At 47.0% G+C, this 13,182-nt stretch overlaps 1 protein-coding gene across 4 annotated transcripts in view; it reads right to left on the bottom strand.

The window, feature by feature from the left end:
• Positions 1-12,049, bottom strand: part of DOCK5 (dedicator of cytokinesis 5) — a 239,090-nt gene extending 227,041 nt beyond the window's left edge. For 3 of the 4 annotated variants that reach the window (XM_054498518.2, XM_063669373.1, XM_063669374.1), the window contains exon 1: positions 11,813-12,049. In XM_054498518.2, the coding sequence (XP_054354493.2) occupies positions 11,813-11,855 (43 nt within the window). In that variant the 5' untranslated portion in view covers positions 11,856-12,049. The remainder of the gene's footprint in view (positions 1-11,812) is intronic. The other variant, XM_054498519.2, reaches the window with a different exon arrangement.
• Positions 12,050-13,182: the final 1,133 nt, after the last annotated feature.

Below are 13,182 nucleotides of genomic sequence, written 5' to 3'. Positions count from 1 at the left end.
TTTATGATTCTAAGTCTTTGCCCACCCCACAGGATTCACGTAATCTTTTGCTTATGCAGTTTATTAAATCTATTATCTCTATTACTTGAATGTCCCTTTCTCTATGCCTTTGATGTTTCTCTCATGGGAAACACACATAGGGTGGTATTTTCCAAAGTGTAGGCAAAATCTTGCTGATGGTAAGCAAGATGAATTTAAATAGATGATGGGGTCAGTATTCATTTATTCATACAGCATATATTTACTGAGGACTTACTATGAGCCAGGTGCTATTCCAGGGGCTGGGGCACACTGATGAAAAAGAGTTCGTGTCCTCACAACTTTACATTCTAGTATGGGAGACAGACAGTAAACACTAACAAATAAATAAAGGAAAAGGGCTAGACGTTCTGAGGCATTGGCAAGGAGGTGGGATCATGCAGCTAGGGTTTTTCTCAGAGAAGCTTCTCTCAAAGCAGGGATTATTTGAAGGAAGACCTCAATATGACCAGAGAACCGGACATCTAAAGATCTAGGGAAACACATTCCATAAGAGGGAGGAGTAAGTGCCAAGGTCCTGAGTCAAGCTGAGCTTGGCGAGTTCAAAAACCAGAAATAAAGCTGGTGTGGCCGGAATGCAGAAGGGAAAGAGGTAGGCGGCAGGTCTGATCCCACAGGGCCTGGAGGGCATGACCAGGAACTTCAGTGCCATCCCAACTGCAATGGGAAGGTGGAAGCAGGGAGGTGGCAACGTCAGGTTCTTGCCTTTAAAAAGTTCCTCTTAGCTGGGCTTGGTGGTTCATGCCTGTAATTCCAGCACTTGTGAGGCTGAGGTGGGAGAATCACTTGAGGCCAGGAGTTCAAGACCAGCCTGGGCAACAAAGCAAGATGCCCATCTTAAAAAAAAAAAAAATAAATAGTGGTAAGGAGTCCAGTTAGAAGACCATTGCAGCTGGGCGTGGTAACTCATGCCTGTAATCCCAGCACTTTGGAAGGCCAAGGCAGGTGGATCACTTGAGGTCAAGAGTTCAAGATCAGACTGGTCAACAAGATGAAATGCCGTGTCTACTAAAAATACAAAAATTAGCCAGGTGTAGTGATGCGCACCTGTAGTTCCAGCTACTCGGGAGGCTGAGGCAGGAGAATCACTTGAACCCAGGAGGTGGAGGTTGCAGTGAGCCGAGATTGTGCCACTACACTCCAGTGTGGGCGACAGAGCGAGACTCTGTCTCCAAAAGAAAAAAAAAAAAATACCGTTGCAGTAGCCCAGCAGAAGCTAATGCAGGCTTGCATTGAAATGGAAACATCAGGAGCGGTAATCTGAGGACGTATTTCGGAGGAAGGACAGACTGAACTTGATGACAGATAGAATGTGGGGTGACTCTTAGTGTTCTGCCTGGGCCACTGGACAGACAGCAAAAAACTGGGGAAAGTGCAGTTCTGGGGTCAGAGAGGATCCAAACTTCTGTTCTGGAAGCAGGGACTGCTTGTTAAGAAAAACACTGGGAGACGCCCAGTGAACAGCTGTATGTGATTCCAAAGCACAGGGAAGGGGTCCGGGGCTATCCATGTGGAAGGCTGCAGCAAATGAACGGGAATGAGAGCCAAGGCGGGGGATGAGATCACTTGGTATCAGGTAGATAAAGGAGACACAAAAGCCAGCCAGGCCATGGCAAGACTTAAAGTTCTGGCAAAGCGGAGGGAAGGCAGGGAGGACGGAGGGTGGGGATATGGGAGGAAAACCATGGAGAAATGGCCTCAAAAGTCTAGAGAAGAAAATGTTTCCAGAAGTAAAGTCAACTGCATCCAATCTGTGAACAAAAACAAACACATGGGGAAAGGAAGTGATTCCATTTTCAATTATCTTTTATTTTTTTGAGACAGAGTCTTGCTCTGTTACCCAGGCTGGAGTGTAGTGGCGTGATCTTGGCTCACTGCAACCTCTCTGCCTCCTGGGCTCAAGCGATTCTCCTACCTCAGCCTCCCTAGTAGCTGCAATGACAGGTGTGCACCACCACACCTGGCTAATTTTTTTTTTTTTTTTTTTTGTATTTTTTGTAGAGATGGCGTTTCGCCATGTTGGCCAGGCTGGTCTCGAACTTCTGACCTCAGGTGATCCACCTGCCTCAGCCTCCCAAAGTGCTGGGATTACAGGTGTGAGCCACCATGCCTGGCTTCAATTATCGTTTTGTGAAACTACAGTAGATCCTCATTGTTGACAGACTCCATATTTGCGAATTCACCTACTCACTAAAATATACATGGAACCTTAAAACCAATATTCCTGCACAAGTTCCTAGCTAAGGGTGAGCAAGGTGACGCTCTCCATTCTTGTTTCAGCTGACATACTGTAAACAAGCGTCTTTTCCGGGGTCTATTTACTGCCACATTTCTCTTATTTTTCTGCTTTTTTTTTTTTGACCAGGGTCTCACTCGCTCACCCAGGCTGGAGTGCAGTGGCACGATCACAGCTAACTGCAGCCTTGACCTCCCCAGGCTCAGATGATCCTCTTACCTCAGCCTCCCAAGTAGGTGTGACCACAACCACATGCTACCATGCCCAGCTAATTTTTGTATTTTTTTGTAGAGACGGGGTTGCGCAACGTTGCCCAGGCTGGTTTCAAACTCCTGGGCTTAAGCAATCCTCTCGTTTCAGTCTCCCAAAATGCTGGGATTACAAGTGTGAACCACCACATTTGGCCTCATTTTTGTGCTTTTTGCTGGTGATTTTGCTATTTAAAATGGTCCCAAGCATATGCTACAGTGCTGTCTAAGTTACTAAATGCAAAAAAAAAGCTGTAATGTGCCTTAAAAAAAAAATACATGTTAGATAAGTTTCTTCATTCAGGCATGAGTTACAGTGCTTTTTGCCATGGGCTCAACGTTAGTGAACCAACTATATATGTTAAATAAGGTAACTTTAAACACGAACACACATAAAATAAGGTTATGTATTGATCGGCTGATGAAAAGCTTGGACCAGAGGCTCACAGGAACCCTGCCTCTCCCCTAGGAGCAACGGGTCAGTATTCACTAACTCAGTGTTCACTGTGAGTAAATAGAACATAATTACCATGAATAATGAGAATGGACACTATACCGAAGAGAAAGATTCCATTGGGTATCAGCTTCCTCCTTTTTTAATGAAGAAAAAGCAGGTCTGGGGCTCTAGGCTTGACAGCAATAGTATCTAGCCAGAATCTAATACACCGCTTTTATTTTTGTTGCTTTCATTTTTACAATTGTTTGTTTTCTACAGCAAGTACTGGTAGAAAGATAAGGCTTTCTTTTTCAGTAACTGCTAAAATTAAAAAAGAAAACAAGCAGACAATATAAAGAAAATATAACATAGAAAATAGTATAGGCTGAGCGTGGTGGCTGGCGCCTGTAATCCCAATGCTTTGGGAAGCCAAGACAGGAGGACTGCTTCAGCCCAGGAGCCCAAGACCAGCCTGGGAAACATAGTGAGACCCCGTGTCTACAAAAACAACAACAACAAAAATTAGCCAGGCATGGTAGTGTGTGTCTGTAGTTCCAGCTATTCCAGAGGCTGAGGTGGGAGGATCACTTGAGCTCAGGAGGTCCAGGCAGCAGTGAGCCGAGATTGCACCACTGCACTCCAGCCTGGGCAACAGAGTGAGACCCTATCTCTTAAAACAAAAACAAAAAAGAATACAGATGGAAATGGGTATAACAATAGCCCTGAAGCTGCTACACAGTGGTACCTGGACAGGGCAAAACCAAGGTGACGATGAACAAGTGGAACTTGAGAAACACAACATGGGTTAAATATTTTGTTTTTGCTAGCTCAACCACTGTGGAAGACAGTGTGGCGATTCCTCAGGGATCTATAACTAGAAATACCATTTGACCCAGCCATCCCATTACTGGGTATATACCCAAAGGATTATAAGTCATGCTGCTATAAAGATACATGCACACATATGTTTATTGTGGCACTATTCACAATAGCAAAGACTTGGAACCAACCCAAATGTCCATCAATGATAGACTGGATTAACAAAATGTGGCACATATACACCATGGAATATTTTGCAGCCATAAAAAAGGATGAGTTCATGTCCTTTGTAGGGACGGACATGCATGAAGCCGGAAACCATCATTCTCAGCAAACTATCACAAGGACAAAAATCCAAACACTGCATGTTCTCACTCATAGGTGGGAATTGAACAATGAGAACACTTGGACACAGGAAGGGGAACATCACACACCGGGGCCTGTTGTGGGGTGGGGGGAGGGGGGAGGGATAGCATTAGGAGATATAACTAACGTAAATGAAAAGTTAATGGGTGCAGCACACAATGGTACATGTATACATATGTAACAAACCTGCACATTGTGCACATGTACCCTAGAACTTAAAGTATAATAAAAATATATAAATATTAAAAAAAAAGATTTTGTTTTTGGAGTGAGATTATATGGCCATGGATGAGAAACTCATCTTCTACGAACCTCGTTTCCTTTATCAGAAACAGGGGAGAACAGCATTTCATATCACTGCCACAATGATTTAATGAAATAACAGGTAAAGCAGCTCAAATGTTTATCTCAGAACCCCTTTACTTGCTTAAAAGTTACTGAGAACCCCCAAAGAGCTTCTGTCTATGTGGGTGACATCTATCACAACTTACCATATAACAAATTCAAATTGAAACATTCAAAAAGTAGTTGGTAATTAATTTAAAATAACTATGATAAATCCAATACATGTTTGTAAAAATACATATTTTCAAGGAACAGAACTATTTTCTCAAACAAAAACAGTTGGAAGCGTGGCTTTGTTGTGCATATTTGGAAGTCTCTTTAATGTCTGACTTCACTATAGGCAGCTGGGTCTTTATAGCTGCCTCTGCATTCCATCGGTGGCCATATCGCACTTTGCAAAGCCTCTGGAAAACTCCATGAGACACTAACGAGAGAATGAGAATGTACACAGGCCGATAATGTCTTAGCATTATTGCAAAAAGAAAGTTTTAATTTCATGGACCACTCCCCCCCCCATTCTGAGCATGTCTTCAAGACCCCACATGTCCCTGGAACATACTAAAATAAAGGGTTCAGAATGGTACCTCACAAGGGAAGTTCTCAATGAATACTAACTCTCTCTTCCTTTTGTTCTTAGCCCCAATGCTGTTAAAACATGACCAAGTTCAGGAGATCAAGACCATCCTGGCTAACACGGTGAAACCCCGTCTCCACTAAAGAATACTAAAAATTAGCCGGGCGTGGTGGCGGGCGCCTGTAGTCCCAGCTACGCGGGAGGCTGAGGCAGGAGAATGGCGTGAACCCGAGAGGCGGAGCTTGCAGTGAGCCGAGATCGCGCCACTGCACTCCAGCCTGGGCGACAGAGCAAGACTCCGTCTCAAAAAAAAACAAAAACAAAAACAAAAACCATGACCAAGTTAAGGCCAGGCCTTCTCCGGGTCATTATAATTATATAATATCCGGTACAGTGTTATGTGTAAAGAGGTGGTCAACAAGTATCACTGTGTTGCTCAGATGGTACTGTAACTAATTAGCTATGTGATCCTCAGCCAAGGATACTTAATCTGTTAAATCCAGAGGATCCACAGACTTGAACAAGAAAAAAAGTTACATCTCTATTTTCTGACATTCAGCACTTACTTTAATTACGCCTGTAGCCAATAAACCACAATTGCACTAGTAGCGCCCGTGATACTGTCACCAATAAAACAGGGATTTTTATATCATAGTATGGTTACTGCAGATATCTTGAAAAATCATATATGCTCGTGACTAATTCAAAATTATGGTAGTTATTAGACTTGTCACTAGATCTTGGTACTTTATGCATTAATAAAGAAGTACATATACTGCAGTATCACGAACTTTGAAAAACATCTTCACAGCCTACTTCAATACGGCTGTTTTCATTTTCTATCCTTTGTAATTAACTTAATTTTTATTTCTACAGTGACTTGGAACTTTGTATCGTACGTTATGCATTTAAAAACATTCTGGGCCGAGCGCGGTGGCTCACGCCTGTAATCCCAGCACTTTGGGAGGCCGAGGCGGGTGGATCACGAGGTCAGGAGACCCGAGACCATACTGGCTAACACGGTGAAACTCTGTCTGTACTAAAAATACAAAAAAAATTAGCCGGGCATGGTGGCGGGTGCCTGTAGTCTCAGCTACTCTGGAGGCTGAGGCAGGAGAATGGCGCGAACCCGGGAGGCGGAGCTCGCAGTGAGCCGAGATCGCGCCACCGCACTCCAGCCTGGGCGAAAAGAGCGAGACTCCATCTCAAAAAATAAAAAATAAATAAATAAATAAAATAAAAATAAAAAATAAAATAAAAACATTCTGAGAAAGGGGTCTGCTGGCTTAACCAGACTGCCAAGGATTCATGTGGCCAAAAAGGCAAGAACCCTTGGTGTTAAGCAATTCACTTAACCTCTTCAGGTACCAAGTTCCTCTCTTTTAAAGGAAAGGATGCTTACTCCCTGAGGCCGCTCCCAGTTCTACCACTCCAGCTACAGTCTACGGAATATAATGTCCATAATGGAGAAGAATCAGGTGGGAAACAACATACCCGAGGACATTAACAAAAAGCACGATCTGGGCCGGGCGCGGCAGCTCACACCTGTAATCCCAGCACTTTGGAAGGCCGAGGCGGGCGCATCACATGAAGTCAGGAGTTCCAGACCAGCCTGACCAACATGGTGAAACCCCGTCTCTACTAAAAATACAAAAATTAGCCAGGCGTGGTGGCATGCGCCTGTAATCCCAGCTACTCAGGAGGCTGAAGCAGGAGAATCGCTTGAACTCAGGAGGCAGAGGTTGTAGTGAGCCAAGATTGCACCACTGCACTCCAGCCTGGGTGACAGAGCAAGATTCCATCTCAAAAAACAAACAAACAAGCAAACAAAAGCACAACAAAAGCCCAAATCTTAAGTCAGTCTTAAATCAGCATTCAAAGCTCTACTCTGTTAAGTCAGATGCTTTTAAACAACTAAAGAGCTTTAAACAAGTAAACACCTGAAGAGCTAACAGTGAAAGCAACTAGTAATATTTCCCAAAACTGCCTTTTGTTACATCATAAAAATATATGTGATCACAAATCCCAACATGCAACAATGAGCTACTTTTCAAAGAATAAGGCTGGGTATGATGGCTCATGCCTGTAATCCCAGCACTTTGGGAGGCTGAGGCAGAAGGACTGTGAGCCTAGGAGTTCCAGACCAGCCTGGGCAACATGGTGAAACTCCATCTCTACAAAAAATACAAAAATCAACTGGGTGTGGCGGCACACACCTGTAGTTCTCAGCTATTCAGCGGGCTGAGGCTGGAGGGTCACTTGAGCCCAGGAAGTTGAGGCAGCAGTGAGCCATGATTTTGCCAATGCACTCTATGCTGGATTACAGAGCGAGACCCTGTCTCAGAAGAAAAGAAAAAAAAAATCAGCCAGGCTCATGGCTCACCCCTGTAATCCCAGCAACTTGGGAGGCTAAAGGCTGGAGGAGCACATGAGGCCAGGAGTTCCAGATCAGCCTGGACAATATAGAAAGACCCCATCTTTAAAATAATTATTTTAAAACTTAAAAAATCAAAAAACTTAAGCCAGGCATGGTGGTGCACACCTGCAGTTCCAGCAACTTGGAAGGCTGAGGTGGGAGGTTGCAGTGAGCTATGATCATGCTGTACTCTAGTCTGGGCTGTGGAGTGAGGCCCTGTCTCAAAAAAAAAAAGAAAAGAAAAGAAAAAGTTTTGCAAAGAATTCATAGTCAACCTAATCTGGGGCTGTTCTTTACATAATGGCTTGTGTGGAAGCAAACTTAAAAATAAATGTTTTTATAATCAGACTATTCTGGATATTTATCACTAATGTTTGCTTAAAAGTGTTTTATATCTTCATAAGCTCAAACAGAAAAAAGAGAGAGAGAGAAAAGAGAAACAAAGAAAGAAAAAAGACGAGAAAAAAGCACATTTTCCACGTCTCCAGGGAAGAACACTTAGCCACTGAGCACTTCACACTGGGGTACTAGAGCACCATAAGTTTAAAGAATCAAATGGATCAGTCACCTCACTTGATAACACACAGAAACCATTGAGATCCACTTAATGCTAGAGCCTGAGCCAACACTGCTGTTTAAGAACTAAGAAAGCCCAGACAGGCTGCATTTCAGTCCCTGTAGAAACATCCAGGATATGTCAGGAACAGCCAAGAGTGGCACCAAGATAAAATATGACAGTAGCGACTGCCAGCTTCAGCAGGCACAATTCATACTGAGTCCAAAGCTCTATCCTCACACAGACTAGCTCTGCAGAGGCACAGTCCTCTTAGAGCACAACAGGCAAAGTCATAGCTAGCTCTGAGTCATCCAGATGCTTCAACATGACTATCCTATGGTTCCTTCATCCAGAAACCAAATCTGCCCAGTACACATTTAGAAAAGTCCAGAAAGTCAATTTTCCCAACTATATTTAAGCAAGTCTGTCTGCTCCATGCTTCCTTGTTTTCTTAGCAGAATATCTCATTCTCTTACTTGCAGAGATAAAGACAGAGTGGAGGCTCTCCCTTCCTCCAACTAATGAAACAAAATTCAACTCATATTGGGGTGAATGAGATGTTATGCCTAATGGGAAGAAAAAGAAGAGGAAAAAACTGCATTCAATCACCAGAGAAGCTAGGTTAGTGTGCTTTAGAACATCACCCCAACATCAAGGACAAGCAAACTGAATGCACTAATACCTGGTACACCTGTTGAGTGCTAGGAATACAAAACCATAATGGTCTGATTCACTGAACCCAAGGATGGCACAGTCCAGGAACTGCAAGGAAGAAGCAAGGAGGTTTGGGACGGTCTGACAAATAGCAAATTTGAAGAAGGGAGTAGGAATGGATTTGAGCCCTCAAGGAAAGGTGAGCTGTCTGAGGCGGAGTTGGGAGGGCACTCCTGGCAGGGACAGGCACAATGGGAGCAAAGTCCCAAAGGAGGGACTCTGCAGGGTAGATTGCACAACAGTGGGAAGGGCAGTTGGTCTGCATTGGAGAGCTAGTGAAAGAAGCCTTGAGAGATAATGCTGAAGATAGGCTGAACCAGATTATAGGAACCTTGGAAGTGAGGCTCAGACTTTATCCTGTTGACCACGAGAGGCTTCCAAGCAGGAAGGTGACATAAACATAAGCAAGGAGGTGACAAAAACAACGAGTTTTAGGAGTAAGCAATGGAGATTTCTCTCTTCAGTTAATTTATCCCAACTGTGGGTCCTTTTGTCAAACCCAGACCAACCAGAATCTATGTCTGGTGAAATAAGTGTTCAGAATTATATCCTAGAGCAGTTTTCCTAACACCTAGGCCCTGGAAATGCAATCCAAATATTTTACACACCCACACACACACAATTTCCACCCATATTTCCATATATATGTATATATACACACATATATATACATATATTATATATACATATATACATATATATACACATATATAATATATATACATATATACACATATATGTGTGTGTGTGTATATATATATACACACACACACATATATATAGTTTTTTTTTTTTTTTGAGATCGGGTCTCACAGTATCACCCAAGCTGGAGTGCAGTGTCGTGATGGGGGCTCAGTGCACCCTCAACCTCCCAGGCTCAAGCGATCCTCCCACCTCAGTCTCCTCAGTAGCTAGAACCACAGGCACAGGCGACCATGCCCGGCTAAATGGCTAAATTTTTTTCGTATTTATTGTAAAGACCCATTTGCTATGTTGCTATGCTAGTTTTGAACTCTTGGGCTCAAGCAATCCTCCTGCCTCTGCCACCCAAATTGTTGGGATTACAGACGTGAGCCACCACACCTGGCCGAAATATCTTTCTTGACCGGTAAGTGACACAGTAAACTGACTCCAGAACATAAAAACAAAATATTAAAAACATATTATACTTGCTCCTAGGACTATGGCAATAAAAACCACATTTTTGAAACATGTTTGCATTAATTACCCTCAACTTAATAGTTTTGAAAAGCACTTTTAATCCTGTTAAAATTAGAGTTGATAACATTTCTGTAGTTATTAGGCATTGTTAAATATGCTTTCATCTAGGGGCCAGGTGAGGTGGCTCATGACTGTAATCCCAACACTTTGGGAGGCCAAGGCAGGCGGATCACCTGAGGTCAGGAGTTTGAGACCAGCCTGGCCCACATGGCAAAACCTGGTTTCTACTAAAAATACAAAAATTAGCCCCGTGTAGTGATGCAAGCCTGTAATCCCAGCTACTCGGGGAGGGGGGCTGAGACAGGAGAATTGCTGGAACCCAGAGGTGGAGGTTGCAGTGAGCCGAGATTGCGCCACTGCAGTGAGCCGAGATTGCGCCACTGCACTCCGGCCTGGGCGACAGAGTGAGACTCCGTCGCCAGTCCGTCTCAAAAACAAACAAACCAAAAAAAAAAAAAGAGCCCTGAGGCAGAAGCAACATCTCTACCCATTTCTGAGGTGCAGCTAAGGGAGAGACTAAGATTCTAAAAGCAACTTAAGAGCAAAAAAGAAAATGTCTTTTGAATTGAGGGAAAACAAAGAATAATAAATATATAAAGGATCACAACCTAAGAATAATATAGTAAATATGAGACTGTTAAAAAACAAAACAAACAACAACAAAAAACCCTGACTCCCGGCTACAGAGTTGAAAAGCCCCTAGACACGTTGAGTAGCTCTTAATTGAGACTGCACTTCACTAACCAGTGAGGTGAGGAAAAACAGGACCTCAGTCAGGGAGTAAAGTCAAAGACTAAATTACAAACAGGCCAAATGAATGGATCTGAGAGGAAGTGATAAAATTCGCAACACACTCAGCCATGTTTATTGTAGGGAATTACCCCAGGTCTAACTGCCATTGTAATCACCCCGTTCAGGGCAGAAGTCTTCCCACAGGCCCTCAATAACCTCAATCCTTGATAAAAAGCCAAACGAGCCTGACTTTCCACCTGGGTCAAAATCCCCGCACATCCATTGTTTCGGCTCCAAAGCACCACCACTGGCAACCCCTGCGCACAACCCGGGGCTCTCCAGCACCGCTGTTCTGAATGCCAAGTGCCCAGCACTGGGTCTGGCACCGTTTCCTTAATAAAATGTCCTCTTCTCGTCTCCAGGATGAAACTCAGGATCCGGAAGACAGCCTTACACCCTCTCCAGACAGGCTCCGTTAGGGAATGAGTGCGCACAAACAGCCCCAGGGGCCAGCCACCCCCTTCCCGTGCCACAACTTCCTGTCCCTTCCATCACTTCCACACCACGACTCTAGTTTCCATCCAGCTCACAACTGTCATCAAGATCCCAGTCTCTGGAGGAAAGGGGGCAGGGCGGATTTCCACCCTCAACTCCTCAATTAAGGGGCGTCTCAGAAGAACCTACGAAAGGGGGGCGGGGGCAGAAAGCCCTGGGACAATGAGCACCAGTCCATGTGCCGACCCGGGCTGGTCACCTACTCCCAGGTGAAACCCACGCTGGGCGCACGGGGGCGAGCCACAGAGCTGCGGCCCCAAAAGAGCAGTAGGCGCGCCCCCCTCGCGTTGACATTTCTCCGGTGTGAAGTGCCGGAGATTGGGATGCAAGAGCGGGATTATGGTCCCGAAGCTCAGCTGCACTTGGAAGCACTCGGAGTCCCCAAACCCTGGGCGAGTTCCCCATCGGCGCTCCCTGGAGAGGGCTCCTACCACCCCCGGCTCCCAGAGCTGCGCAGCCGGGCCGAGCCCCCGGGCTCTGCGCAAACCTGGCAGGGCCGCTGTCCGCAAACTTGGCCGCATGGGTCGGGCCGGCACGAGGTGGGGCGGCACTCACCAACCCCGTACTTTTGCCTCTTGGTCGTGATCCAGCGGGCCATGGCGGCGACCTCGCCCCGCGGCGGCGGCGAATAAGGCTGCTACAGCTCCTCCGGCTCCGGCCGCCGCCGTGCCGCGCTCCTGCGTGCCCCGGGCGCTTCCGCCATGTTCCGCCAAACTTCGCTGGACTCCGCGGGCCGCCTCCTCGCCGCGCCGCCTGCGCCCGTGCCCGTGCCCGCGCCGCCCGCGGTCACCTGCTGGGCCGGGCGGCAGCGCAGCAGTGCGCGCCCTTCCCGGCGCCGCCTCGGCCCCTCCCGCTGGCCGCGCCCTCCGCCCACCGGGGCCGCCTCCGAGCCGCGGGCGCCCGGCCTCTCCCGCCCGCGCCGCTCTCTGCGCTCTGCCGGGCGGGGGCCGACTGCGGCTCCGCCTCGCGCGCTTCCCTGGAGCGGCTTCCCGGGCCGGCGGGACTTTGGCGCTGGCGGCGCTTTGCCTTTCCCCCGCCCTCCCCACCCGGCTGATACCCCGGAGGCTGGGTCCCGGGGGTCCGGCTCCCGACAGAGGGCTGCGCTGGAGGAGCCGGGCACGCCCAGGCCGGGCGGCCGGTGGGCGAGGGATGCGGGCTGCGCTCCCACGGCGCGCGCCGGACCCTTGGGGAGCGGAAACGGATCAGCGAGAGCGGCTTCTTGCCCGGGGCACCTCCGGTGCCTGGCACTAAGCGGACGCGCAATAAATATTTGTTGAATGAATGAGCAGTTGACTTCTGCCTTCACCCCCTGGAGCTTGAACCCGCGCCGCAAGCGCGAGAAGCCGGACTCAGGGCAGACTGAATCTCCCGGGGCCACCGCTTAGAGCCTGGAAAGCAGAACTTTTATCACCAGAGAGCTGGTGCAAGGGAGGTGGGCTCCTCAGAAGTATCAGACCGTTTGCTAGGGGATCCTCTGCAGGGAAATTGTTTAGAAAGCCCTAATTTGGAAGTCCTGTATCCCCAAATTCCGGGGACCCCCCAACCTTAAGCTGAGGAAACTTAGACCCTCATGCCCAGACCTCCCTTTCCCAACCAGCCAGCAGCCCAGAGAGCATCCCCGTGGAGAAGGAGACAAGGCGCATCCCCGTCTTTTCTCCGTCGACGACTGCCTTTTCTTGACGAGGATCCCAAAGGGGCTGCGCATTTGAACCGCCTTGGGCTCCAGGTGGCGCCCTCTCTGGAGCTCCCCTCTTGGAATTCGTTTCTTCCTGGAGAGACCTGGAGAATGAAGATCCAGGGGCTTCTCGCTACCTTGTACTGAGAAGTAACATTGCAAGCAGAGTAAATGACCAGCTTAATTACGTTCACCTTCGAAGAAGATTCCTCTAGAGAGAAATTATATCCTCCTTGCAGTCTGTGAAGGT

Source organism: Pongo pygmaeus, chromosome 7, assembly GCF_028885625.2.
Source record: "Pongo pygmaeus isolate AG05252 chromosome 7, NHGRI_mPonPyg2-v2.0_pri, whole genome shotgun sequence".
Taxonomy (NCBI): Eukaryota; Metazoa; Chordata; class Mammalia; order Primates; family Hominidae; genus Pongo; species Pongo pygmaeus.
This window is presented reverse-complemented; position numbering and strand designations above follow the sequence as displayed.